This window comes from Orcinus orca, chromosome 20 (assembly GCF_937001465.1).
Source record: "Orcinus orca chromosome 20, mOrcOrc1.1, whole genome shotgun sequence".
NCBI classification, from domain to species: domain Eukaryota; kingdom Metazoa; phylum Chordata; class Mammalia; order Artiodactyla; family Delphinidae; genus Orcinus; species Orcinus orca.
The window spans coordinates 13,272,222-13,297,401 of NC_064578.1; the positions used below are offsets into that span (position 1 = coordinate 13,272,222).

The 25,180-nt window shown below is 50.9% G+C and overlaps 1 protein-coding gene across 9 annotated transcripts in view; it reads right to left on the minus strand.

Moving 5' to 3' along the window:
* Positions 1–25,180, minus strand: part of ST3GAL2 (ST3 beta-galactoside alpha-2,3-sialyltransferase 2) — a 106,774-nt gene that overhangs the window by 59,102 nt on the left and 22,492 nt on the right. For 7 of the 9 annotated variants that reach the window (XR_007474447.1, XR_007474446.1, XR_007474445.1 and 4 more), the window contains exon 2: positions 1,926–3,318. Coding sequence is in view for 4 of the 9 variants with exons in the window: in XM_049703824.1 (XP_049559781.1) it covers positions 1,926–2,264 (339 nt within the window). In the remaining 5 variants the exon portion in view is untranslated. Of the gene's footprint in view, positions 1–1,925; positions 3,319–4,208; positions 4,232–4,263; positions 4,287–25,180 lie in introns of those variants that run through there. The other 2 variants (XM_049703826.1, XM_049703825.1) reach the window with 2 other exon arrangements.

Here is a 25,180-nt window from a genome sequence, read left to right on the forward strand (position 1 = left end):
CAGCCTGCAGGGGGCGCCCCTGGGACTCAGCCTGAAACTCCAGGCAAGATCCACAGGATATCCGGAGCCCTGAGCCCTGGGGAAAAGGCAAAGAGGCACAGATATTCTTTCAAAGTCAGAACAGCTGGAATGAAACCGGTCCCCTGCACCTCCCACCACCAGTGATGCAAGAGACCATGAAATGAGGCCAGGGCAGCACTTAAACGCCTATAGTGCCAGGCAGGTAACGTGCAGGAGTGAAGAGGCAGGTTGGGCCTACAGCCAACAGGAGCTCCCATCGAAAAGGGGTGGCTCCAACCAACTGTCGCCTTGTGGGATTGTCAGCCCAGAAGGACCAGATTTTCTGGTTTCTCAAGAGAAGCTGAAAAAACAGAGGTCCTAAATGATGGTAACTCATGCAAATAGTTTAAGAACACTGAGTGAGCTGGATTCGGCCCCTGGGCCATCATCTGTAAGGGCTTTAAAATGTTCTGTGGTCCTAGCGGCAACGCTGTGGGTTTGCGGCTAAGCAGGAGCTGCTCAGGGGACAGAATGCATGGAGGGGATGGGTGGGCCTGCTTCTCTGCCTCTTCTCTGAGCACAGGAAGGGCCCCTGAGCACAAGAACATGAACTCAGTGTGGAGAAGCAGCTTAGCCCTGAGACAAGAATTTCTAAGTTCACAGCGAAAGAGGGTGGCTGTGGGGAGCAGCAGAGAGGTGGCTTCCGGGGCTTAAACAGCCCTGAGTTCCACCCCCGTGAGCAGGGGGCCTGGCCTGCCTCTCGGTCCACCCCTGCCCAGAGGCCTGTTCTGGCTCTTCGTGGCCACCACTGAGACCTATGACCAAGGCGAGCTCAGGGCACTCTCTGAACCTCGATCTTCCCTGTAAAATGAAGGGTGTGACCATGAGCAACGGGCAGGACCCTTCAAGGGCTCCAGTCTGTCATGCGAAGGGCGTGTGTGGCTCCTGGTGACTCCTGCTCTGTAGACTCCCCATCCTTAGGGACTCTGAGAGTCCGGGCTGGGAAGCAGGATCTCTGAGCTGCTCTCATAAGCCTGATTGCAGGCGCTCATCCTCACAGCTGTCCTAACTGTGAGAAAAAGGGAGAGTCATCACCCTCCCCATTTGCCAGCTGGGGAAACCAGGGACCACGACCTGCCTCCCAAGTCCCCCAGCAGGAAATGCCTGCAGTCTGCAGGCCCCCCCGGGTCAAGTACTGACGCTGCTCCACCTCTGACATGTGTGGCAACCAGATGGCCCTGGCAAAGCCTAGGGAGTGACGCTCCAGAGATGACAGGGACAAGGCGAAGGGAGCTAAAGCGGCAGCAAGGTGACAGGATCCGGAAGAATGGGGAGGCTTGGGTACACCTGTCCCCCCATCCCCTCCCCTTCACCTCCCTTAGCCCCCAGAGGAGTTGCTAATGCTTTCCTATCCCAACCCAGAAGAAAGGCTTTTCCAGCAACTGGAAGGAACCAAGTGAGTGGCATGGTGTTTCAAATTATTTTGAGCAAACATTTACAAATTAGGATACTGCCTGCATAGCAACAATCACTGGAGCTGAGCCGCTGCCTCCTTTATAAAGGGCAGGCCTTCTTCCTGTTGCCATGCTCACTTCTCGCCATCTTCTCCCTGGGGAACCTGCTTCTCCTGGCTATTTCACCTTCCTGGCCCAGCAAGGCATCTCTGGTCTATGTTTGGCCTCTACAGGCACTAGAAAATATTAGTTCTCTTTCCTTCCAGGCCAAAGCTCGCTCCCCCTTCACAATCTGTGATCCTAGGAGCTGGCTCTGGTCCAGTGAACCTCACACTTTGTCAAGGCTCTGGGGGCCAGAAGACAGACAGCCCCAATCCAAGAGGGGGCTCTAAGGGTGACTCCCAAATGGCAGGACAGACCCCCGGAGAGGCGGCAGCAAAGGGGAGGCAGGAAGGGCCACAGCTTTCTCACCATCCACCACCTCTGGACCTCTGGGGGCAGGTCCATGTTCTCCCGGGTCCAGACCGGGGAAATGTTGCTGTTGAAGTGGCTATCAAACCACTCAGAGGCGCCGGCGTCGCCCATGCAGCGGCGACAGGCACAGCTCTTGCCGGCGGGCCCCTCCTTGCTGAGGCGCTGAAGGCCGGTGTAGCCGGGCACCAGCTTCACCCGGTGGGTCCCGTCCAGGGCGCCCGAGTCCAGGTAGGGCAGGGTGGCCATGCTGTGGTGGGAGTAGGTGAACAGCAGTGACATGATGAACACCAGCAGGAAGGCCACGGAGAGGAACCACACCCGCAGGGAGCACTTCATGGTTCGGCGCCCCGGGGAGCTGGGGCCTCAGCCCGGCAGTCAGGCAGGTGTCACCGTGGCCACTCCTTTCCCAGCCCGCTGATGGGCCAGCCACAGCGTAGCCTGCTTGTTCTGGCACCACGCGCAAAGGGCATATGGGCAAGTGCCAGGGAGGGGACAGGGGCAGAGGTCCCACACTACGCCCTCCCTCAGCGTCAGGAGAAAGCACGTCGGCAGCAGTGGCTCCCCTGTCCCTGAGCCGCCTGGCCCTGCTTATGGCTTCATTGGGTCTCTCCGTCACTAGCTGGGCCACAGAGGCTCTGCTTCTCCCAGAGCCCTGGCAAGGGGGAGGTCAGTCCATCCCAGCCCTCTAGTCCCTTGGGGTTGCTGGCTGCCAGCTGTGGGGGTCCCCCTCTTTGGCGGCTTGAAACGATCCAGTCTGGAGCATTCGGGGTCCTTGTGGCTCATGAGCAGATGCCGAGGCGGCCCCTCGTCCCCTGCAGCAGGGAAGCCCTTGAACCCCAATCATAGCAGAGAGCACGTGGGCTTCAGGCAGCCTGAATTTCATTTAAGAGTCTTCCCTCTCTCAGTTGGCCCTCAGGGCCCAACCCCTCTGCCAGGGGAGGAGAGGGAACCAAGCCCCAATCCAGAGAGAAGAAACCCAGGAAGCTCCGTGGGTTCCAGAAAACTCTTCAGAGACCAAGATCCTCCTGGCGTTAGGTTCTGCCCTTCTACTTCCCATCCGAGGCGCCAGCCCCTTCCCCCGACGGTCGCAGCCCCAACTGCAGTTGTGTAGGGGTGGTCAAACTCCAGCTCCTGCTCTGAGGTCCTCTGGGGCCTGGGAACAGCCGCTTCTCAGCAGGGTGTTGCTTCGAACGCCATCAGGGTCAGCCGAGCGAGTGTGAGCCGAGCTCCAGGCCAGGGCCCAGGCCTCCGTCTTGGTGCTGCTGGCCCAGGCTTGGAGGCTGCTCTGCCCATCTCCACTCCCTTGAGGCCTCTGTCCTGCCTTGAGCTAGCAGTAATCCCCTGGCAGGTTCCCCTCACTCGTCAGGCACCAGGCTGCCGCAGCATGACTCTGAAATTGCAGAAAGGAAAAATAATGTGCAGACAGATCGCACATGCACACGTGCTCTCCCCCAGCCCTGCCCCCAAGTCCCAGAGGGGACAGAGCTGGCAGTAGAGGAGATGCCCACTTAACTGAAGGGTGGACAAGAGAAAGGGCTCTTCCCTCTAACTGCAGATAGCATCACTCTGCTCTCCTTAACTCGGGCCTCTAAAGACCAGATTAGCCCGCCACCCTCACTCATTAGTCAGAAGGTAAACAAGGACAGAAAGTGATTTCCCTAGAGCCACAGGGCAAGTCGCTGGAAAAGCCAGGTTTAGGAAGTTCCTATTCCAGTGACATGAGGTTAATTTCAGCAAACTTAAGAGAAAATGGCCCAGAGAAAAGATCGTAGGGGACTGCAGATATGAGCCCCTGCCCGGGCGTTCTCTACCCCTGAGAAGAGGTAGAGAAGCCCCCCACAAAGTGAGGGGGGCGGTTGACCTGAGCCCTGGGATTTGCCCTCTCCCCTCTGTAGTGTGGGCTACAGATGAAGCATTCCTGGGTTAGCTGGGTGATTCGCTAACAATCCTTCCAGCTCTGGTGTCAGGGAGAGAACCTGACCGTGTCAGGACGCTCAGCACCACCACCACTCAGCCCTCTGGACAGTTGCCTTCCTCTGCAGGTTACCAAATAAATGCCATGGACTACTGACAGCCTGAGACCCTGTGCTGCCGTGGGCAAGAGCAGGGAGAAGAGGCAGCAGGGTGCTTTGGAGATCCACCCTAAGGAAAGGAGCCTGAATCCATGCCATGTGCTAGGGAGCCGGGGTGAGAGTCAGGGACAAAGCTCAGAGTGGAGCCCCCGGGCCCTGGCTCCATGTCATGGGGAGCACTTAATCCTAGAGGCCTGCGTGTCCCCACCAGCTCCTCTCCAAGTCCAGCCAGCCCTGGCGCTGACCCGGCCCCTGGGCCTCACAGCTGCGCTCGGAAAGCTCCAGCTCCAGCCAGCTCCTCCAGCAACTCTGGCTGCTGCCACCAGCTGCACAGTAGGCATCTCAGGCTCTATGTTCAAGAACCTCTGCCGCCCCCTCCATTTATGGCAGCTCCAATTTCTGGGGCCAAGCCAAACCACAAAGCCATCAGGGAACAGAACTAACACGTTCCAATAAGGAGACATTATTCTGGGTGGGGAAACAATGCTCACAGACGTGAAGGAACTTGCCTAGTCACAACCTCCTGAGCGTAGCTGAGATTTGAGTCCAGGTCTATCCAGTTCCAAAGCCTGTGACTGGCCGGGGCGTAGAAAGAAGCCCATGGGTTCCTTCAACTACCCAGAGGCTCCAGGGTAAGAGGCAAAGAGACACAGAAGCCGGCTTCCCAGGGTCAAGAGTGAAGCTTCGTCCACAGGCCTCACCGGGGCTCCCAGCTCTAACCCACAGACCCAGTGGCACTGGTCCAGTGTGCTCCTTCCAAAGGTTCTACTGCACCCTTTGGCATGCCGGACTCCATGCACAGCCTTTGGTGGCGCTGTCTGTAAACAGAAGCCAGGTCACTGTCTCTTCTAGGCCTCCCTTTGCTCATATCCATGACCAACATCTAAGGAAAAGAACTCCGTTTTGCAGGGTCTTGCTCCCAGCATCCTGTGACCTGAGAAGAGCCAGCCATGAGGCAAGCGGCCCAGGAGGTGGTGACTTTCCAGGCTGAGCAAGGGATGCTGCGAGGGGCCTGGCTGGGGAGACCTGGTTTCTGGTGCGTGGCCCACTGTGGCCCCTGAAGGCGGACTTGGGCAGAAACCGGCACAGGAGGCTCTGAAGGAAACATCTCTCCCGTTGGGGAAGACTGTAACTCCTTGCAGTCTCAACAAAGGGGGCATCTGACGTAACCGGCTGCCTTGTCAGGGGAGGAAAAGCCCCAGTTTCGTCACTGTGTTTGGGAAGAGCAGAGAGGGTCTTCCCAAACAAGGGTCACCGGCAAAAGCCTTTGCTCTGGAAATCCCAAGGTTGGGCTGCTTCTGGGAACGTGTGCTGAGGGCAACTGAGGGCACAGGGCAGAACGCAGCAAGAACGGTCAGAGGCCCCAGACATGCACCCCGAATCCCAGAAGTCACCTGGTTAAGAGCTTTTATGCACGTCATTTGCTCTGGGGTACTCCCCGTGCCCTCCAGTTGCCAATGCCTAATTCTCATTTCTCCCTTTCACAGCTGCTCTGATCTTTCACTTTAAGCCCATGCAAACCCCAATGTAAAAGAGTCGGGGAAAGGGCACACATTTGGGCATCAGCTCCCACCTCTGGTGCCCACAGAGGGAAGCAGGCCAGTCTTCCAGGGCCACCTGGCTGGTGCTGGCTTATTTATTCATTCGACAGATACTTAATGGGCCGGCGCAGGGCTGGGAGCACTAATGTGGGACAGTAAACACGCGTCCTGTCCTAATGGAGCTTCTGGTCTAGCAGCAAATACAAAGGCAAGGCACAGGGGATTACAAAGTGCCATGACAGGGAAGTTACAGGGTGCTGTGAGAGGGAACAGAGTACACAAGGAGGAAACAGCCTGACCTGTGAAAAACATGGCAAGAGGGGCTTCCCTGGTGGCGCAGTGGTTAAGAATCTGCCTGCCCATGCAGGGGACACGGGTTCGAGCCCTGGTCCGGGAAGATCACACATGCCACGAAGCAACTAAGCCCGTGCGCCGCAACTACTGAGCCTGTGTTCTAGAGCCCGCGAGCCACAACTACTGAAGCCTGCGCGCTTAGAGCCCATGCTCCGCAACAAGAGAAGCCACTGCAATGAGAAGCCTCCGTGCCGCAACAAAGAGTAGCTCCCGTTCGCTGCAACTAGAGAAAGCCCGCACGCAGCAACGAAGACCCAACGCAGCCAAATTAAATAAATTAATTAAAAAAAAAACAAAACAAAGCATGGCAAGAAGGCCAGCAAAACTGGGGAGGGTGTTGGAGAGGTAGGCACGAGGGGCCCGGACACAGAGGCCTTTGAAGGGATTAGGATTTATTATTAATCTGATGGGAGGGTTTTGGGGAGGGATGTGTCATGACCTGATTTATATTTTAAAATGGACCCTTGGAGCAAATTTTTTTAAACTAACAGTACTAAGAGTTTAGAGAGGATGCAGAGTATCAAGAACACTCACTCACCATTGGTGAGAAAATAAATTGGTACAATGCTTGGGAAGCTAATTTGGCATTACTTAAAAAATATGGACATAAGTACATTCCAGTAGCATTTCTTTTTAAAGAAAAATTAAAAAACATCTTTCTCACAGAAGAAGATGGAACACTGGGGACACAATGAGAGATTAGAAAGTTCCCCCATTTGTCCTGAGCTAATTTATTTTGTGATGTCCCATGTGAGAAGACATCCTCAGAAAATGTAGTCCTCCTAGTTTGGGTGGGAATGAATGGTTTCTCAGCCAAAGGTTGAATATTTAGAATCAATGAATTATAAAGCTGGTGAGTTCAGCCTGCTTGTCCTATTAAGCAGATTTAAAGCTTAAGTTGAACCCTGACAACTAGTTGAATACACTGTTTCATTTTCCCCCAAAATCGTGCTGCTACTTGGGACAATCTGTTTTTCTCATTGAGGTTTAATTCACATATAATAGGATGCAGAAGTCTTTCAATATAGAGCGTGATGCATGTTTACCCATGTGTGTGAGCACCCAGTAATAAAATACAGGGCATTTCCACCACCACCCCACAACCCCGGAAGTTCCCTTGTGCTCCTTCCCGGTCATCGTTCACTGCTATACTACTTTGCTGAGTCCGGTCACCATAGATTAGGTTTACTTGTTCTTGAACTTCATATAAACACTCCTGCCTGGCTGGCTTCTTTTGCTCAGCACAATGTTTTGGAGATTCGTCCATGTTGTGTGTATCAGTAGTTTATTCTTTTCCACGTTTGGACAGTTGAGTTGTTTTTAGTTTTTGGTTGTTATGAGTAAAACTGCCCTGACCTTTCTGTACAACTCACCTTGTGGACACATACTCTCATTTCTCTGGGGTAAATACCTGGGAGTGGAATTACAGGACCATAGGGTACATACACCAGTATGCTTAACTTTACCAGAAATTATCAAATAGTTGTCCAAAGTGGCGGTAGCATTTTATGTTTCCACCAGTAACATAGGAGAGTGCCATTTGTTCCATGTCCTGGATATCTGCTATCTTTTTAATTTTAGGCATCCTGGTGGGTATGTAGTAAACTCTAGTATTTCTACAAGCAGATACACGTGAACACGTGTACCAAGAGACATATGAGAATGCTCAAGGCAGCACTGGGTAATAGCTGAAAACTGCAAACAACTCAAATGTCCATCAGAATAGGATGGATAAATTGTGGTCCATTCATGTAATACAGTAAAAATGAATGAACTCCAGTTTCAGACATAAACAGGAATGAATATGACCAAAAAACTATTATGTTGAACAAAAAGGATAAGTCAGGGATGAATACTTACAGTATGAGTTCATGAAAAGTTCAAAAGTATGCAAAGCTAAGCAAGAAATTGTTTTAAGGCCTCTATACACATAGATGATAAAACAACAGATAAAATCAGGGGAACACTGTAAAATCCAGGAAATTCCCCTGGACGGGAATAAGGTAGATGAGACAAGAAGAAGGGTCTATGGGAGCTTCAGAAGTACTGGGGAATGTATTACTCCTTAATCCAGATAGTAGAAACAGAGTATTTAAAATTTTTATTCTTTAAGGGATTTTTTTTTTTTTTGCGGTACACGGGCCTGTCACTGTTGTGGCCTCTCCCATTGCGGAGCACAGGCTCCGGACGCGCAGGCTCAGTGGCCACGGCTCATGGGCCCAGCCGCTCCGGGGCATGTGGGATCTTCCCGGACCGGGGCACAAACCCGTGTCCCCTGCATCGGCAGGTGGACTCTCAACCACTGCGCCACCAGGGAAGCCCAGTCTTTAAGGAATTTATATGATATACACTATTCTGAATGTGTGATGCGTTTCATTATAAATTCTAATTTTTTTCTTTTTTAGGTTAAAACATTTTTTGCTAAGGGACTACTCTGGCTGCTGTGTAACACTAGCAGGGGACCACAGAGAAGCTACTTCAATATCCCAGGCAGTGGAGGTGGTGAGAAGCAGCTGCATGTATTCTGAAGGGTTTAACTGATGGGTGAGATGGAGGGTGGTGGGTAGGAGAGGAAGACTGAACCCGGGGCACAGGGCCTTGTGGCCCGAGCAACCTGGTGTGTGTGTGTGGGGTGCCATTCTTTCATACAGAAAAGTCAGGAAAGAAATGGGTTTGGGTAAGAAAAAAAAAAACAAGAGTTCTGTTTACAACAGGTTAAATTTGAGATGCCCTTTAAATGTCCAGGTGGAAATGGCAATAGGCAGCAGGACACAGATGTCTGAAGCTCATGGATGAGGTCAGAGCTGGAGGGATACATCTGAGAGTCATCAGAGCACAGTTCATTCTTAAAACTACAGGACCAGAAGAAATTATTGACGGAAGGCCTGGCATAGATAAGAGAAGGCTGTCAGCAGTAACCTTCACAATGGCTGATCCAGAGGTTTGGAGGGGGTGAACACCTGACTGGATGAGAAGTGGCCAACAGGCAGGTGAAAAGGTGCCCAGCACCATGAGTTATCAGGGAAATACATATCAAAACCACAATCAGACACCACATCCCGCTCACTAGGATGGCTATAATCAAAAAGACAGATAATAACAACTATTAGTGACGATATGGAGAAACTGTAACTCTCATACATTGCTGGTGAGAATGTGACATGGTGCAGCTACTTTGGAAAACAGTCTGGCGGTTAAAAGGTTAAACAAAGAGTTACCGTATGACTCAGCAATTCTAATCCTAGGTCTATACCCAAGAGAAAGGAAAACATGTATCCACATAAAAACACGTACACAAACGATTATAGGAGCATTATTCATATCAGCTCCAAAGTGGAAAGAACTCAAAGTTCCATCAACTGATGAATAAACAAAATGTCAAATATCCATACAATGGAATCTTATTCAGCCATAAAAAGGAAGCGCTGATACGTGCTACATGGATGAACCTTGAAAACATGGTGCTAAGTGAAAGAAGCCAGGCACAAAAGACCACATATGATGTGATTCCATTAAATATCCAGAATAGGCAAATCTATAAAGTAGGTTAGTGATTGCCTAGGGCTGGGGGTTGGAGGAGGTGGGGAGCAACTGAGAATGGGTATGGCGTTTCCTTCTGGGATGATGAAATGTTCTAAAATTGTTTGTGGTCTAATTGCATAACCATGTGACTAGACTAAAACCAACTCACTTGTACACTTGAAATGGCTGAACCGTATGGTATGTGAGTTATATCTCAATAAAAGTGTTACTAAATAAAGGGAATGAGATAAAATAGAATGGGAGATATTACAGAATGTTTGTATACTGGTGGGGATGGTTCAGTAGAGGGAGAAGTTAACGCTGCAGGTAAAAGGATAATTAAGAAGCAGAGTCCTTGGGACTTCCCTGGTGGCGCAGTGGTTAAGAATCCACTTGCCAATGCAGGGGACACGGGTTCGAGCCCTGGTCCGGGAGGATCCCACATGCCGTGGAACAGCTAAGCCCGTGTGCCACAGCTACTGAGCCTGCGCTCTAGAGCCCGCGAGCCACAACTACTGAGCCCGTGTGCCGCAACTACTGAAGCCCACGAGCCTAGAGCCCGTGCTCTGCAACAAGAGAAGCCACCACAATGAGAAGCTTGTGCATCGCAAGGAACAGCAGCCCCCACTTGCCGCAACTATAGAAAGCCACAACTAGAGAAAGCACAGCAACAAAGACCCAACGCAGCCAAAATAAATAAATAGATAAATAAAAAAGAAACAGCAGCAGAGTTCCTGAGCAGCAAGAACGGGGCAGAGGGTGGGGGGAGCCAGTGCCCACACGGAAAGGGTTGACCTGCCTAGCAGGAGGTGAAGCAGAGAATGGGCACAGGCACAGGGAGGGATGCATCTTTATTGCTGGGGTTGGAGATTTACAGAGATCAGATGTGAAACAGTCCTCTAAGAGAGAAGGAGAGTAACGAGGTAAATTTAGTGGGAGGCAAGGCAATACTAGTGTCTTCTGAGAGGTTTGTGGTTACAAATTTAGCAAATTTGGTGAGACCACTTAACAATAAATACCCCCTGAATGGCTGGCCGAGCTCAAAATGCTGAGGCTGAACAGAGGAACTGGAGAGCAGAATCCAGAAGGTCAGGGGCAGCCTTGGAGAACGGATGGTCTTCCCTAGAGCCTTCTACCAATCAGGGGATGCATGCTTGAACAACTATGCTAATACAAGGAAACAAGGGAAACCGAAGGAGGCCCTGGCCAGCCTGCAGGTGGAAGAAAGGAAAAGCAGGCGTATGGGATTGAGCAGCAAAGCTTGCCCCAAAGGAGAATGGACGGAACTGGATTTTGGAGGCTAGCATGGTTTTAGAACCAGTCTCTGGTCAGTTCCCAGGAGACAACCCATCAAATTAACCTAATGAAGCACAGGATATAGCACAGCCTCAGACCAGCGCAGCTGAACACAATCTTCTTGGCAGGCAGAGAAAAGAAACGTCAAAATAAAGAGCAGAGGATGGGGGGAGGGAGACTGCTTAAATCTGGAGGGGGTGGAGAGAAAGAAAAAAATCCCAGCCCAAGACGCTGATAAAGCACCCTCTTTCCTCCCACTGACACAAAGCCTAAGGATGTGTCCCAGAGCCTCAATGTAAAGGCATCAAACCACAGATTGTACCCACATTGCATGGTGTTTTATGAGTTTCTAAGAATTTGCAGGCATAGCCTCTCATTTGCTATTCACAAAAGTCCCAAGACAGCTGAAACAAGTCAGCCAGGCGATAAGTGACAGAGCTTTAATATCATTCCAGGTCTGATGGCTCCAAGGCCAGTGCTCCTTCCAAAAGCTCCCACTGCCTTCCAGAGAGGCTTTTCCCACTAACTGGGGCACAACCATCAAAGGGTTCCCTGTGTCCCAGAACCTTGCCAACCTAGTAACCCAGCAAACTCCCTGCTTGCTGGTGTGGCAACAGCTGACACCAGCAGAAGATGCCCTGGGGTGTCAGTCATTATCTGGAAGAAGAGACCTGACAGCCCCTCCCTCACACTCAACTGAAGCCCAGAGAGGCACATCCTTGATGTGTCTGAGAACTGGTTGCTTCACCTCTGCATGCTTGGCTGACTGAAGTCAGCACATTGCAACATGCTGGCACCACCCTCCGGCACACACCCCTCAGTTATCCTAGTGACTCAGGCCTCCTCGCTCCCCAGTTACAACCCCTCTGGCAGTGTCTTCCTGCAGGACACCTCACTTTGCCTTGATGTCGAGTCTGAGATCTCAGCTCCAGAACTTCTGACGCTGTCCTGAGTTGGCAGCCAGGAAACCAGAAAGCAAGAGCTAACATTTCTTCCAGCCTATGATCATCACTCTGGCTAACTTTCAAATAAGTCCCAGCGAAATAAACCATCAGTCTTCATCGCAAGCGGATCGATGTTGCACCCTAAGAAACAGGCTCTAAGGGGAGGAATGCTGGGCTCTAAGGCACGGGGAGAGGGTGGGGCAGGGGGACAGCTGGGATGTGGGGTCCCAGCTCTGCACCACACCTGCCCCTTACAGGAGTCCCAGTGTGATTTGTTGGTGTTGGGTGCGGGGGAGGCGTCCAGGAATTTGTTATACATATCTACAGTAGGCAGGGAGCGATCCAGAAAAACAATACCGACCGTCTCAGTAGCAAGGCAAAGCCAGACAGAAACTGTTGAGAGGCAGGGAGATGAGCCGAGGAATAAATATAAAGTTATTTAAAGAACAGAACCGGGCTTCCTTGGTGGCACGGTGGTTGGGAGTCCGCCTGCCGATGCGGGGGACACGGGTTCGTGCCCCGGTCTGGGAGGGTCCCGCATGCCGCAGAGCCTGCGCGTCCGGAGCCTGTGCTCCGCAGCGGGACAGGCCACGGCTGTGAGAGGCCCGCGTACCGCAAAAAAAGAAAAAAAAAGAAAAAAAGAACAGAACCACCTGTATGATGAAGGCCAGGGCGGTTCCTGTTAAGCCCCTGTGTCCACTGACCAGTCTCTCCAGGCTCCAGACCACTTCTTATTTGCATTTTATCCAATCTGGTAGTTTTTTTTCTCTTTAACACATGAGTATAACCCTTTACCCTTAGGTATTTGGACTCATGTTACTACCTTTGTTTTCTCTTCACTAGTTTTCCTTTAGTTCTTTTTTCTTTTCCTGACTTGTTGGACTGACACACTACCCCTACTCCCACCACTTTTTTTCCTCCTGGCTTGGAAATTATATTCCTCTTCTTTTAGTGGTTATCTTAAATTGTTAGCATATATACATTGTCCTCATGAGGTCTACCGTTTTCAGCAGTACTATTCTGTTTAACAAGGCAGAAACTTGATGTGATTTAACAATGAAATTCCCTTCCTTACTTTACCTTATTCTTCCTTGATAATGTGGTGAACAATTTTAGTTTTCCTTTTGTAAAATTAAAAAACAAACTAGACACTGGATTTCTGTTTGTGTGTTTTGCTATCTGTGGCAGACACTGTTGTTGGTTGCCTACCAGCAGCCACTCCCCCTTCTTTCCTGCCAACAGAATCCTGATTTTGCTCAGGTAGCAAAGAACCCAGTCCCAGGAGATGAGGCAAGCCTGGTCAAAGCCAACCACAGTAAGCCTGTTCCCTTTTACCAGGAATTGGTGTAAGAACGAACCAGCTCGGGCCAATGAGACATAAGGAGATGTCTGCTGGGGGCTTCTTGGACAGATTCTCCGTCCCAAAAAAGAGGCACATTAGAAAGCTTCCTTTCTCTTAGCATCTCCCTGCCTTCCTGCTTGGGAAGCTATAGGGTGATGATATGTTACCTAGAGCAGCAGCAGCCATCTCACAACCATGAGAAGAAAGATCTTATACCCTTAAGATGGCACAGCAGCACAATGGAATGATCCAGGGTTCTTCATGTCAATATTAGACCACTGCCCCAACCCTGGCACTCCCTACCTCCACACTTCTCATTATAAGCTAATTAAATCTTTTCTAGAGTTTAAGTCACTTTGAGTGACTTAAGCATCCAGATATACTGTCTATAGTTAAATTTACCAACATACTATTTCAATTTCTGCACTCAGTGCTGGTGCTAGCAACCTCCTCCTTCCCCCGAGATTTCTTCTTACTGAAGTATACCTTTAGTAGTTCTTTTAGCCAGGATCTATAGATAAAACTGTCTTAGCATATCCAAAAATATCTTTATTTCACCTCATTCTTGAATGATAACTGGATATAGAATTCTAGTTTCCCTAAGATAGTCCTCTATCATATCTGGCATCTAATGTTGATGAAATGTTGTCTGTCGGTCTCATTGTTGTTTCTCTGAATTCTGTTATTTCTCTGGTAGTTTTAAATATTTTCCCTTTATTCTTTTCTTTTCTTTTGGCTGCGCCACGCGGCATATAGGATCTTAGTTCCCTGACCAGGGATCAAACCCGTGCCCCCTGCAATGGAAGCACAGAGTCCTAACCACTGGACCACCAGGGAATTCCCATATTTTCCCTTTATTCTTATCTGCAGTTTCACTATATCTAGGTATTTATTTTGTTTGGTATTCGTGCTGTTTCTTCAATTCTGGAATTCTCAGCCATTATCACTTCAAATATTTTTTTGCCATTTCCTTGACTCATATCTGGAATTCCTATTAGACTTGTGCTAAAGCCTGTCACATGTCCTCCATGTCTGTGCTGCATTCTAGATTAATTCCTCAGCATTAGCTTCCAATTCATGAGTTCTATATGTCCAGGCTACAGCTATCCATTGTTTCAAATTCTAATTACACTATTTTTTGCTGCTAGAATTTTTAATTTAAAATTTTCATATTCACATATTCTTGTTTCTTTTACAACTTCCCTTTGTTTTCTTTAATGAATCTCCTGTTTCCCTAATCTCTTTGAGGATCCTTAACCTATTTCTATTAAAGATATTTTCTGATTACTCTGTTATTTTCATTTCTTCTGGGGTAACTTTTTCTTTGCTTTTGTTCTTTCTTCATATTAGTTTTCCTCACATGTTTCTGAATATATAAGCTCATCCCTCCCCTATCTGGGGGTTTTCACCTTTGCCTCCCCAGGTCCTTTGGGTCTCCTGGTCTAGAATCATATCTTGTAGTACCAGCTCAGCTTAGGTCCAGGCTCTAATGTTCTGTCCCTGTAGGTAAGCATCTTCATGATAAGCCATAGCCCCAGGGAATGGGTGACAGCAACTGTTTTCTCAGCCCCTGGGTTTGAGCAGTGGACCAGCTCTAATTCCATGCTTTGTGTTGAGCACTCCATAGCTCTGTTACCCCAGATTTCTAGCCACTTCTGCCTGCATCCAGTCTCAGAGACCAGGAGGCCTGCAGCTTCTGCCCTGCTCTCCCCTGTGTGTTCTTGCTCTATTTCTCATCACAGGGATGTTTATTTTGTGTGGGGAGGGAGGGGGAATACATGACTATGTTTTCAGCATTTTTTCTTTTATTTATTTATTTATTTTTTTAGATGTTGGGGCAAGCGGGGGCCACTCTTCATCGCAGTGCGCGGGCCTCTCACTGTCACGGCCTCTCTCGTTGCGGAGCACAGGCTCCAGACGCGCAGGCTCAGAAGTTGTGGCTCATGGGCCTAGTTGCTCCGAGGCATGTGGGATCTTCCCGGACCAGGGCTCGAACCCGTGTCCCTTGCATTAGCAGGCAGATTCTCAACCACTGCGCCACCAGGGAAGCCCCATTTTGTCTTTTTATGTATTACTGCCATGTGTTTAGAGTATAAATTTACAGTGCCATCTTGACTGGATGAGTTGGATTAAACTATTTGTACCAAGGAACTGGGAATCCCTGCCAATACCAGTCTCCTGAGAAGGTATATCAAACCATCTCTAACGAGATTCACAGAACTCCAGCCAATACACTGGGCGAAGTCGACTGAGACAGCCTGGGGTAAGCTGATCAAAAGTTCCAATTAAAACTGCTCTCCCATCCCCACCCCATCTTCATTCCAGTCCACCATGGGATGGAGGCAGGGGCGGGCAGACACGCAAATAGGATCTTTCAGATGTGGTCTGACCAGGCCTTCACTGAGGAAGGCCAGCCCTGCCTTCAGCCCCTCTTCCACACCACTTGAGCATTTCCCAGTGTTGCACCTGGCTGGGGAAACATGCATACTGGCCACATGGACACTCTTGATAAAAGGTCCATCCGACTCTCTTCAAGTCCCCAGCCCACCTGCAGCAGGCCCAGCCTTTAGTTTCAATTACATCAGAACAGCAGTGAACTCAGGAGCCACATTCGAGTCCAGGCTATCACCAGGCAGCTAGCCACTTTTTCTTTCCAGGCCAAGGTTCTTGGACCATCAGAGGAAGGCTATCCCACCTCCAGCCTCTTCCTCTCTGATTATCTCCTGCTTGTTCCTGCTGACCACCACCTTGACTTCCAAGCCATCACAATCAGCTTTCTTGGCTCAGACCCTTCCTTGCTTGTTTCTTTCAGCTGCTAATGGATTCTGAAGGTTCGGCCCTCAGTCCTTTTTCTCCTTTGCCTCTCTACGGTGCCCCATCCCCCTCCAAATCAAGAGCCTGCCCTTCTACCCTAGATTCTAGATTATATTCTCCATTGCCTCTTTAGCCATGTGGCATTTCGGACTTAACAAACTCATCACCTTCCTGCGTTCAAAAGCTTATGAGATGGAGATGCAGCTCTCTCAGTCATGGGGCCAAGGTCAGGCTCCTTCACACAGCATCGAGAGATCCCCAAACCAGGCCACCCTCCGAAGCCTCATCTCTCACCGGGTCCTACCCTCCAGGGGTTATGAGCTAATTTGGACCACAGGCCAAATCTGGCCCATATTTATTAATATCCTACACGAAACCTAAAAAGACACAGACAGGGCTTCCCTGGTGGCACAGTGGTTGAGAGTCTGCCTGCCAATGCAGGGGACACGGGTTCGTGCCTTGGCCCAGGAAGATCCCACATGCCGCGAAGCGGCTGGGCTCGTGAGCCATGGCCACTGAGCCTGCGCGTCCGGAGGCTGGGCTCCGCAGCGGGAGAGGCCACAACAGTGAGAGGCCCACGTACCGCAAAAAAAAAAAAAAAAAAAAAAAAAGACAGAGACATGTTTGTCTCCTTCACTTAAGCTCTAAGTGCACAGACACCATGTTATTTAATTCACTATCTAGCATTGGCCTTCATATAGCAGGCATCAAAAAATATTTGTCCATGGCGGGGAGGGATAATTTAGGAGGTTGGGATTAACATATACACACTACTATATATAAAACAGATAATCAACAAGGACCCACTGTATAGCACAGGGAACTCTACTCAATACTACGTGATAATATGGGAAAAGAATCTGAAAAAGAATAGATACATGTATATGTATAACTGAATCACTTTGCTCTATACCTGAAACTAACACAGCACTGTAAATCAACTACACTCCAATATAAAATAAAAATTAAAAAAAATTTTGTCCAACTGAATATCACCTCTCTACATAACCCCAGGGTCATAAGAAGCAGAAGAGGGGAGTTCCCTGGTGGTCCACTGGTTAGGATTCGGAGCTTTCACTGCCGTGGCCCAGGCTCAATCCCTGGTTGGGGAACTGAGATCCCTCAAGCCGCACGGCATGGCCAAAATAAAAAATACATATAAATTTTAAAAAGTAAACAATAATAAAAAAATAAGCAGAAGAAATAAATGGTAATGAAAAAATGTTTTGAAGCCACTTTCAGAAATCACTGTATAAATATGCAGATGGAAGTGATCATTATAATCAGCCCCCACTCTTTCAGCTCTGACATTCTAGAAGTGAAAGCTTTCTCTAACTTCTCGTGGACCACCAAGAAACACGAGGCCTCAGGTACAAACCAGGTTTCACAAATCGGAGGCAAGGAGAAGAGTGAGTGTGCAAAAGCTAGAGAAGCTGCCGGGACAGTGGGAACAGTTGAAGTGGACTGCTCCTAAGCTTCTGTCAGCAGAGACACACCAGGGCTGCCAGGGACAGTACTCTCTCTGGTGGCTCCCCTAAGCACCGCAGGCTGCTGGCTAAGTCCTCCTTAGCTAGGACTTGTCAGATCTCACAACCATCCACCGCAGCTCAAAGTCCCTTTCCAGTCAAGCCTCCCGAAATGAAGGAGGCACCTAGAAACACTTGGCTTCACATTTTGGCTTTGCCGCTTGTCAGCTATCAACCATTTAGCCCCTCTGATCCATGCCCTGATCTGTAAAATGGGAGTACCATCTACTTTGGAGGGTTTCTGGAAGGACAAGAGCCAGAAAGCTCCCAGCCTCAGTGCCTGTGCTCCTGGGGTGGGCAGGTGGAGGGCCACGGTTTGGTTAGTCCCAGACCCAGCCTGGCCAGCTTTCTGGGCTGCAGGCCCGTGACCCCGAATAGGCAACACAGGTTCCTCAGTACTCTCAGCCCCACGCCAGCCCCGGATTCCCCAGGCCAGCACCGCCAGGGTCTTGCTCCAGAGCTTCCTTCCCTGCCTAACCACAGGCACTGCCTGCCCACCCCATCGACCCCCACTGTGGCAGCTTCCAGGGAGGTGGAGTGGGCAGCGTAGACCTGAAGGCTCAGAGCCAGCTCTGCCCCAATGACCCCCACCCCCAGGCTGCACAGCGAGCAGTGCTGTGTCCATCCTGTGGCAGAGCTTGTGGGTCACGGAGCCTGTCTCACCTGTTCCCTGGCTTCGTCACACTACACAGAACAGAGGCCTGCCCTGAGCTGGTTCTAAACAGTTCACTGAGGTCCATCCCACACTTGGCCACCTCTGTGACTCTCTAGACACAAGTTGGCAGCAAGATTCTAGAAGAGACACACAGCATCTCACACGCGTTTCATTCTACAGATAACGCACCCGGGAGAACTTTTCAACCGAGATTTTTAAAAGCCTTAGTCTTTGGTGTCATTTTTTTAAGTTTTCAAACTGTAAGTATTGGGCTTTGTATTTTGATGAAAACTCAAAATAGTGGCATTTGGGGCCTGTGACCAGTAATCAGACCAAACTTGTAACCGACCATGGATCTGAATAAACCTGTTCTTGGTCCTGAAAAAAAAAAAGATTCTAGAAGAGACAGTTTATAAGGGGGTTCCTCTACAGGGCTGAAAGCCTCTGACATTAACAGAAGCAGGAGATGGACCTCCCTGGCAGTCCAGGGCTTAAGATTCCCAGCTCGAGCCCAAAAAAAAAAAAAAAGAGAGAGAGAGAGAGGCAGGAGACAGGCGAAAGACCCTGAAGGTAGGAGACTGGGAAAGAAATCTAAGCTTCTTTGAGGACTTCTGGAGGAAACAGGGAGCAGGATGAATTAAATGGTGGCCTAGGGCAAGTCAGAGAGGAGTCTGGAGAAGCTGAGGTCTAGACCTTATTGCCCAGCTCTCCCTTCCAAGGCAATTAAACTTGACTAGCCCACCCACACTCAGGGTCAGGAGACCATGGTGCTTACAGTCTGCTCTGATTTCCTCTAAAGATAAGGTTTTCAAAGCGTGGGAGGCTTGGCTATTCTTCATGGTTTAAGATTCAGATCTCAGTCACAACAGAGATGTAATGAAGAGCCACAGAAAAGCTGCCGGGCCCTCCTTTTCCTTCTGCACCTTGTCAGGATACCTAGGGGATGCTTCGAATCTCAAGAGAAAAGCAAAGGATGTGTTCATTTAGCAAATATTTATCGCACCAGGGAGTGGCAGACAGCATGGGAAGAGCCCCAGGCCTCTACCTCCTTGTATAGCCGCATCACTGACCCCTTAGCAAAGCTCTTCTCTCTCCAGCCTTGCAGTTCCTGCTCTGTCGAGGAGCAGAGCAATGGGACTCCTCTGTTTTGAGGATGCCCCACCAGCCCCTCTAGTCTGCCCGCCACCCAGGGCTCCTTGGTTTTGCAGGCCAGGCTTCCCCTAGGAGAGCTGCCCTTCCAAGGGTATGCCAAGGGCAGCTGACTCCAGAGACCAGCAACCCAGGTCCCAGCTGTCAGCCTCTCCCTCTAAAGAGGAGGGAGCTGGTGACAGCATATCCCAGAGGCCTTCAGAGGGGCATAACCAGAGCAATACCCACCAGCTAGAACACGGGTGGAGGGCAGAGCCGAGGGCTTCAAGAAGGACGAGGTGAGTCAATCCTCAACTTACAGACCCCTTGGGGAGAAGGATCATGCTTCCTGTCCAACTCGCGCTTATCAATGGGAGTCCTCCTTCCTCAGAAACACGGGTTACTCCAATCCTCCGCAATGTTGGGTCCCCCAAATGCACACACCCTCTACCCTGGGGTGGGAGGACTAGTGTAGGTTTGATAGATAGAAGGTTTAAAAGAGAGTCTCATTGCATTCCATTGTCCCCGCCAGAAATGGGTGAAAAGAAAGGAGTAAATGGTTTCTCCGGGTAACCTTCAACCCCCTTCTCCCCAACCCATACACCCACGTGGCAGGGGACGAGTCTGTGAAAACCTCTTCCATACACCCAGACATCTTCCTGGAATACTCCCAGGCAAGGGCATGCAGACTGAGAAGGAAGCTCCAGGGGCTGGGGGCAAAGGGCAAATGTTCTCCTAAAAGAGCAGATTCATACACATGGCAGAGAGAGGCAGGGCATTCCCTTTCTAACTCCCAACCAGCCCTCTTAGACAGCAACCCCAAGAAATCCTGAAACTGATCACTCTCGCCCTCACCACTGGGGAAGCGGTAGGACTGGTGCTTCTGTTTTCCACCACTGCCCTGCCTCGCCCCTTCCCAAGCCTGCACTGCACTGTGGCACGGGGCTCTGGACAGGGTCCTCCTCCCTATACTGTAAGCACTGGAAGGTTGGCCACCTGAAGAAAGCTGATGGGGAAGGGCTGAGCTAGGGTCTATACAAGTCCTGCCAGGACACACCTAGGGAAGGGAGAAGCTGTGCCTCTAGAATCTTCCAGGCCACAGTCTCTGTGGCTCACAACTCCAGCCAGGCCTTGGCCCAGGCCCAGAGTTGAAGGATTCAACTTAAAACTCTGGCATCTATCCCCATATCCTCTGTGGGATGGGGGGATGGGGCAGAGAATGCCGGGGAAGAGGTCATAACCTAAGTGGCCAGCACTGTGACCCTGCAGGAAAGGGGCCTGGGAAGCAGGGTGACTGATGCTTCGCTGGAAAGGAGGGCTGCAGGACCGGTGTCTGTGTAGTCATTGTATGTGCACGACCCAGTAGGACTCCAGGCCCTCAGCAACCGGGGGGCAGACACCAGCCCTTCCTGGGGGGCATACTGGGATGGACCTGGCCCAAAGCTCTGATACACAGGGCAAGCTCTGGCCCCTGACAAGGCTGGCAGAGCGCCTGGGATGCGAAGGTCCAGAAACAGTGCTTCTGGGAGCACAGCAGCCCCCGTTCTGGGGTTCTTCCGTCCCCCAACCCGGGGCGGAAGTCAGGGGCGCACACTCACTCCACTAGGGCCAGCGTCACACTTGAAGGTGCAAGTGAGAACAGGGCTCTGTGTCCTCAGTGCCAGGACTGTGCAAACCTCTTCCCCTGGGCTGGTAGAACCTATGGCTGGAACTCTTCAATCCTCATGGCCCAGCCAAGCCACCCAGGTGAGAAGTCTGCCAGAGCCTCTGGGACCAGGCAATATCATGAAGGTGACAGTCCAGGCTGCAGGCACAGAGGCCTACTTTGTCTGGGGCGAATTTCTCTAAAGGGCTCCAACCTCGGCAGGGTAGCAACAGTGGGCTGTAACTGTCGGCAGACAACCTCCCTTACTCTATCCACCCTGCCCCCACATTTCCTTATCAGGTGCCGGTTCTTCTGATTTTTTTGCTGCTTCATCTGAACACTGGTTATGAAATGGGAGCACCTTGCGTGCCAGCAGGCAGCCGTTTGGGGCGTGGACACCGTCCTGGGCACCACTTACGTGCCAGGCAGGATGCAGAAGTGGGGCTGCAGGCTGGAAACTCCACTTTGTGGTCAGGCGCTTATCTCCTTCTTTCATCAAGATTAGATGACTTCAAAGTGTTCTTTTTACTTTTTTTTTTTTTAAATCAGAACACTCTTTCCCCCCAACCCACCCGAAAACTTCCATCAACCAGGCCAACTTATCAGTTTCTATTCTTGTGGCCCAGTGGGAAGAGGGAGGCTGGTGGTGAGACTTGTATAATTCCTGCCAAGATCAGATGCTGGAGAACCACCAACCCTTTACGGCAGCTGGTGGGCTAAGCTGGGGCCTGAGTGCTGTGTCAAGAGATGGGGCGGGCTTCCCTGGTGGTGCAGTGGTTGAGAGTCCGCCTGCCGATGCAGGGGACATGGGTTCGTGCCCCAGTCTGGGAAGATCTCACATGCCACGGAGCGGCTGGGCCCGTAAGCCACGGCCGCTGAGCCTGCGCGTCCGGTGCCTGTGCTCCACAACGGGAGAGACCACAACAGTGAGAGGCCTGCGTACCGCAAAAAAAAAAAAAAAGAAAAAAAGAGATGGGGCCCTGTTACAAGGCTTACTTAAAATAACTAAGGTGACACTGTTACAGGTACAGTCATGTAGGTGCCAATTCCCTGGGCGACCTCGGGAAGGAGCTACATTCCCTCACAGCCAATCAGCCCTGAGTAGAGAGGAGGTGGCCCACCTGCCCTAAAGAGGACTCATGACAGGATGGGTCCCAGGGGTCCTTAGGGAGACAGGTCAGCACTAGACCAGAGGCTCTGGCAGAAAGGCATACAGAGGTGCGCTGGCCCTAGGGGTGGGTATCTCCAGTGGGGAGAGTACCCCGAAAACCCTGGAAACAAACCAGTAACCTGTCCTCTGTGAGCCAGACTGTTTTTACTCTTCATACACCCTATCTTTAGCTTTCCTTTGTTCTCCTTTTATACTTAGTAACGTCTTTCGTCGTTGGGAAAGGTCAGACTGTGGCAGCTATGCTAATGAAAACACAAAGGAGGTGTTTGCATCCATGCCTGGACCAGGAGATTAAAGGGAGCAATGTCCCCTCTCTCCCTCAGGAGTGGAGGTGGAGAGAAGCCCAGAGGTGGGCCCTTTGCTCAGCCTGTGTCCTCTGCAGTCATCTTTCCCACAGAAACCTTGGGAAGTGCAGTTAGAGGCCCTGAGCTAGTGCCCAGCCTGGTGCCACAGGGCAACTGCCAGCACCAATCCCGCAAGAAGCACCCCTGCCCTGTGCCCCCGCTAATCCCTGTGTCACTAATATTCAGCTCCAGGAGGCAGAGAGCTGGTGGCTGGTAAACTGTAGAGGCCAGTGCACACCTGCTTTCATTCACCCCTTGCTCTGGCTAAGCCGTCTTCCTCGTCACTGAGGAGCTGATAATATGCTGTGACTGACTCAGGCAGGACCCCTGGGAGGAAAGAACATCCCCAAGGTTGCTAGGCAGGTAATCTGCTTTCCCTTCAGGAAAGTGGCAATATCAGCTGCTATGAGTAGAGCAAAGGCAGCCTTCCCCTTGCCCTGCCTCTGCCCCTCGCCCCTGGGTGAGGGGAGCCAGGGTGGGGGAGCAAGGAGCCCTCCCCAGTCCCATCCTCAAAGAGCAATTCATCCTCCTGGATCTGGCCTACATTATATGTTCCCTGCTAAGATAATATTTGTCATGACATCTATTACTGTTGTCAACTTTGGGGGAACATGGAGGGGAGGAATACACCAACTGGGGTCCATCACCATGGTCCCCAGGGAGCGGTATCTTTTGGCTAACTTTATTATGTATCCTGGGGTTACAAGGGGATGTCCAACATGATGGTGCTTATTTGGGGCTTGGGCTGTATAGGGTGACCTGGGGGCCACCAAGAGGTGGGGCCCGGGGCCTCCTTTCAAGCCCCTTGCCTGGTGAGACTGGGGCAGCCCCACCTCAACACGTGTCTATGAGTTAACATTTTACAGTGAACTCTGGACTAAACCCAGATGACCTCAATTCCAGGACTGGCTTTGCTATTTGACAGCTGCATGTCTGGGCAAATCTTACCGCTCTGGGCCTCAGGTCCTCCATCTGTAAAATGGGCATGATGATGTCTGCTGCCCTGCTTACCTCACAGTCCCCATCAAGATGAAATAAGCAATGACTATAAGCTTCAAGGCACTATGTACCCGAGGTACCAGTGAATTTCAGCCTCACCGAGAAGAGGGAGTCGGGGACAAGAGTAGGCACTGTGGCTAAGCCTGAGGGAACAAGAGGCCGGACCCAAGCTGGCCAACCTCTGAGAACATGAACCCAGACAGAAGCAGGTGGACCAGGGAGCCTGCGGGAGCCAAGGATGCAGGGCAGACACAGCGCTCTGGTCAGTCTGGGTTGGCAAACAGTTCAGGAGAGAAGGCTGGTTGTCAACACGCATATGAAGGGCGGGAGGAAAGATGCATGAGGAGATGGCCAGAATGAAAAAGGAATTCAGTCCCAAACTCAGAAGAGCCCCGCCTTGCTCACTGAGCACCTTGGGGCTGGGGAGAAGCACCCCCAAGCTCCCAGGACCTCCAGCATCTTATTAACATACATGTCACACTCAGGGGACAGCTTTCCCTTTCTGACCAGGGGCCCCAGGGGAGTGACCCACTCTGGGCAAGACACCTGTGTCAGACTGAACTTGAGGTCTCCTCCTGCTAAGGTGAGGCTCGAAGCCCCGAGCACTTTTTTTTTTTTTTTTTTGCTGCACCGCCCAGCTTGCAGGATCTTAGTTCCCCAACCAGGGACTGAACCCAGGCCCTTGGCAGTGAAAGCACGGAGCCCTAACCACTGGACCGCCAGGAAATTCCCTCAGAGCTCTTTCTACAACACCCCATTCTTGGCTCTGCCAAGCTGGGTCAAACATCTGTACCCTTTACAAATTGGAGGTGATGCGCGAACTGAGGCCAAAATTGTGCTATTCATCTCTCTGTACCTGAAACTGGCACCACCATCCTGGGCATTCTCTTCCAAGGGAGAAGACACAGGGGCACAACCCTCCCCAGCAGGAAATACAACGTAATCCAGAAAGCACAGCAGCCCTAGAGCTACATCCTTATCTAGGCCCCAGCAGGAAACTGCACAGAGGAGGGTGAGCATCTAGGAAGTTGAGATGACAGGGGAGACGGGGAGGGGATGGAGGCAGCACCAGGGCAGAAGCGGGCAGACTTGGGCCAATGCCTCCTCTGTTTACTGGGACCTGGTTGAACGTACACTGAGTGAATGTCTCCCTCATCTCAGACAGATGGCCCCAGGCCACCACAAGGAAGGGGCTATTTGCCATAACCTGCCTGTGTCTATTCTTTGTCTTGCAGTCCAGGGGATCAATGACTTTGTGGATGGGCAACCGGGGTACGGGGGCTCCTCCCTAAAAGACACCACTTACTACTGGAAAGAGCCTCAGCCTGCAAGTCAGATGACCTGGGTTCTGGACTCAGTTCTTCTACCTACTGGTTTGAGGAGATCAGGCATATTTCTCAACCCCACTTCCTGATATGTAAATGGAATGACTCAAAGATTCTAAGTCCCATTCTACATGCTAGCATTCAGTTTTTAACAAGGTAAATGAATACATGGCAATAAATCCTTATAGGTTTGTCTACAGTGGTGATTCTGACATGCACACCTAGCTCTGCCTACTGCCTCAATACACAAAGTCTTTAGAATGCATGACAACCCCATTTTCCTTTGGGGAGTCATCTCTCCCCAAATTTCCATCCCTGTGCCTGGCCAATCAGAGCACCAAATGCAGCCAGCCACGTACTTGATCCAAGGTTGGGCAAGGACCCTGATTCCAAGTGAACCCAGGACTGCTGACAGGTACAGTCAGCCTGCACTGCTGACAGGCACCTTCTACCACATGGGAACTGAGAATGCTGTCACCATGGAGAAGGGCGGGGTGAGATGGAGTTGTTTGAGTCCCTCATCTTCCCTGTATGTGGCCAGCCATTCCCTCAGGTATGAGTCAACGGATTCCCT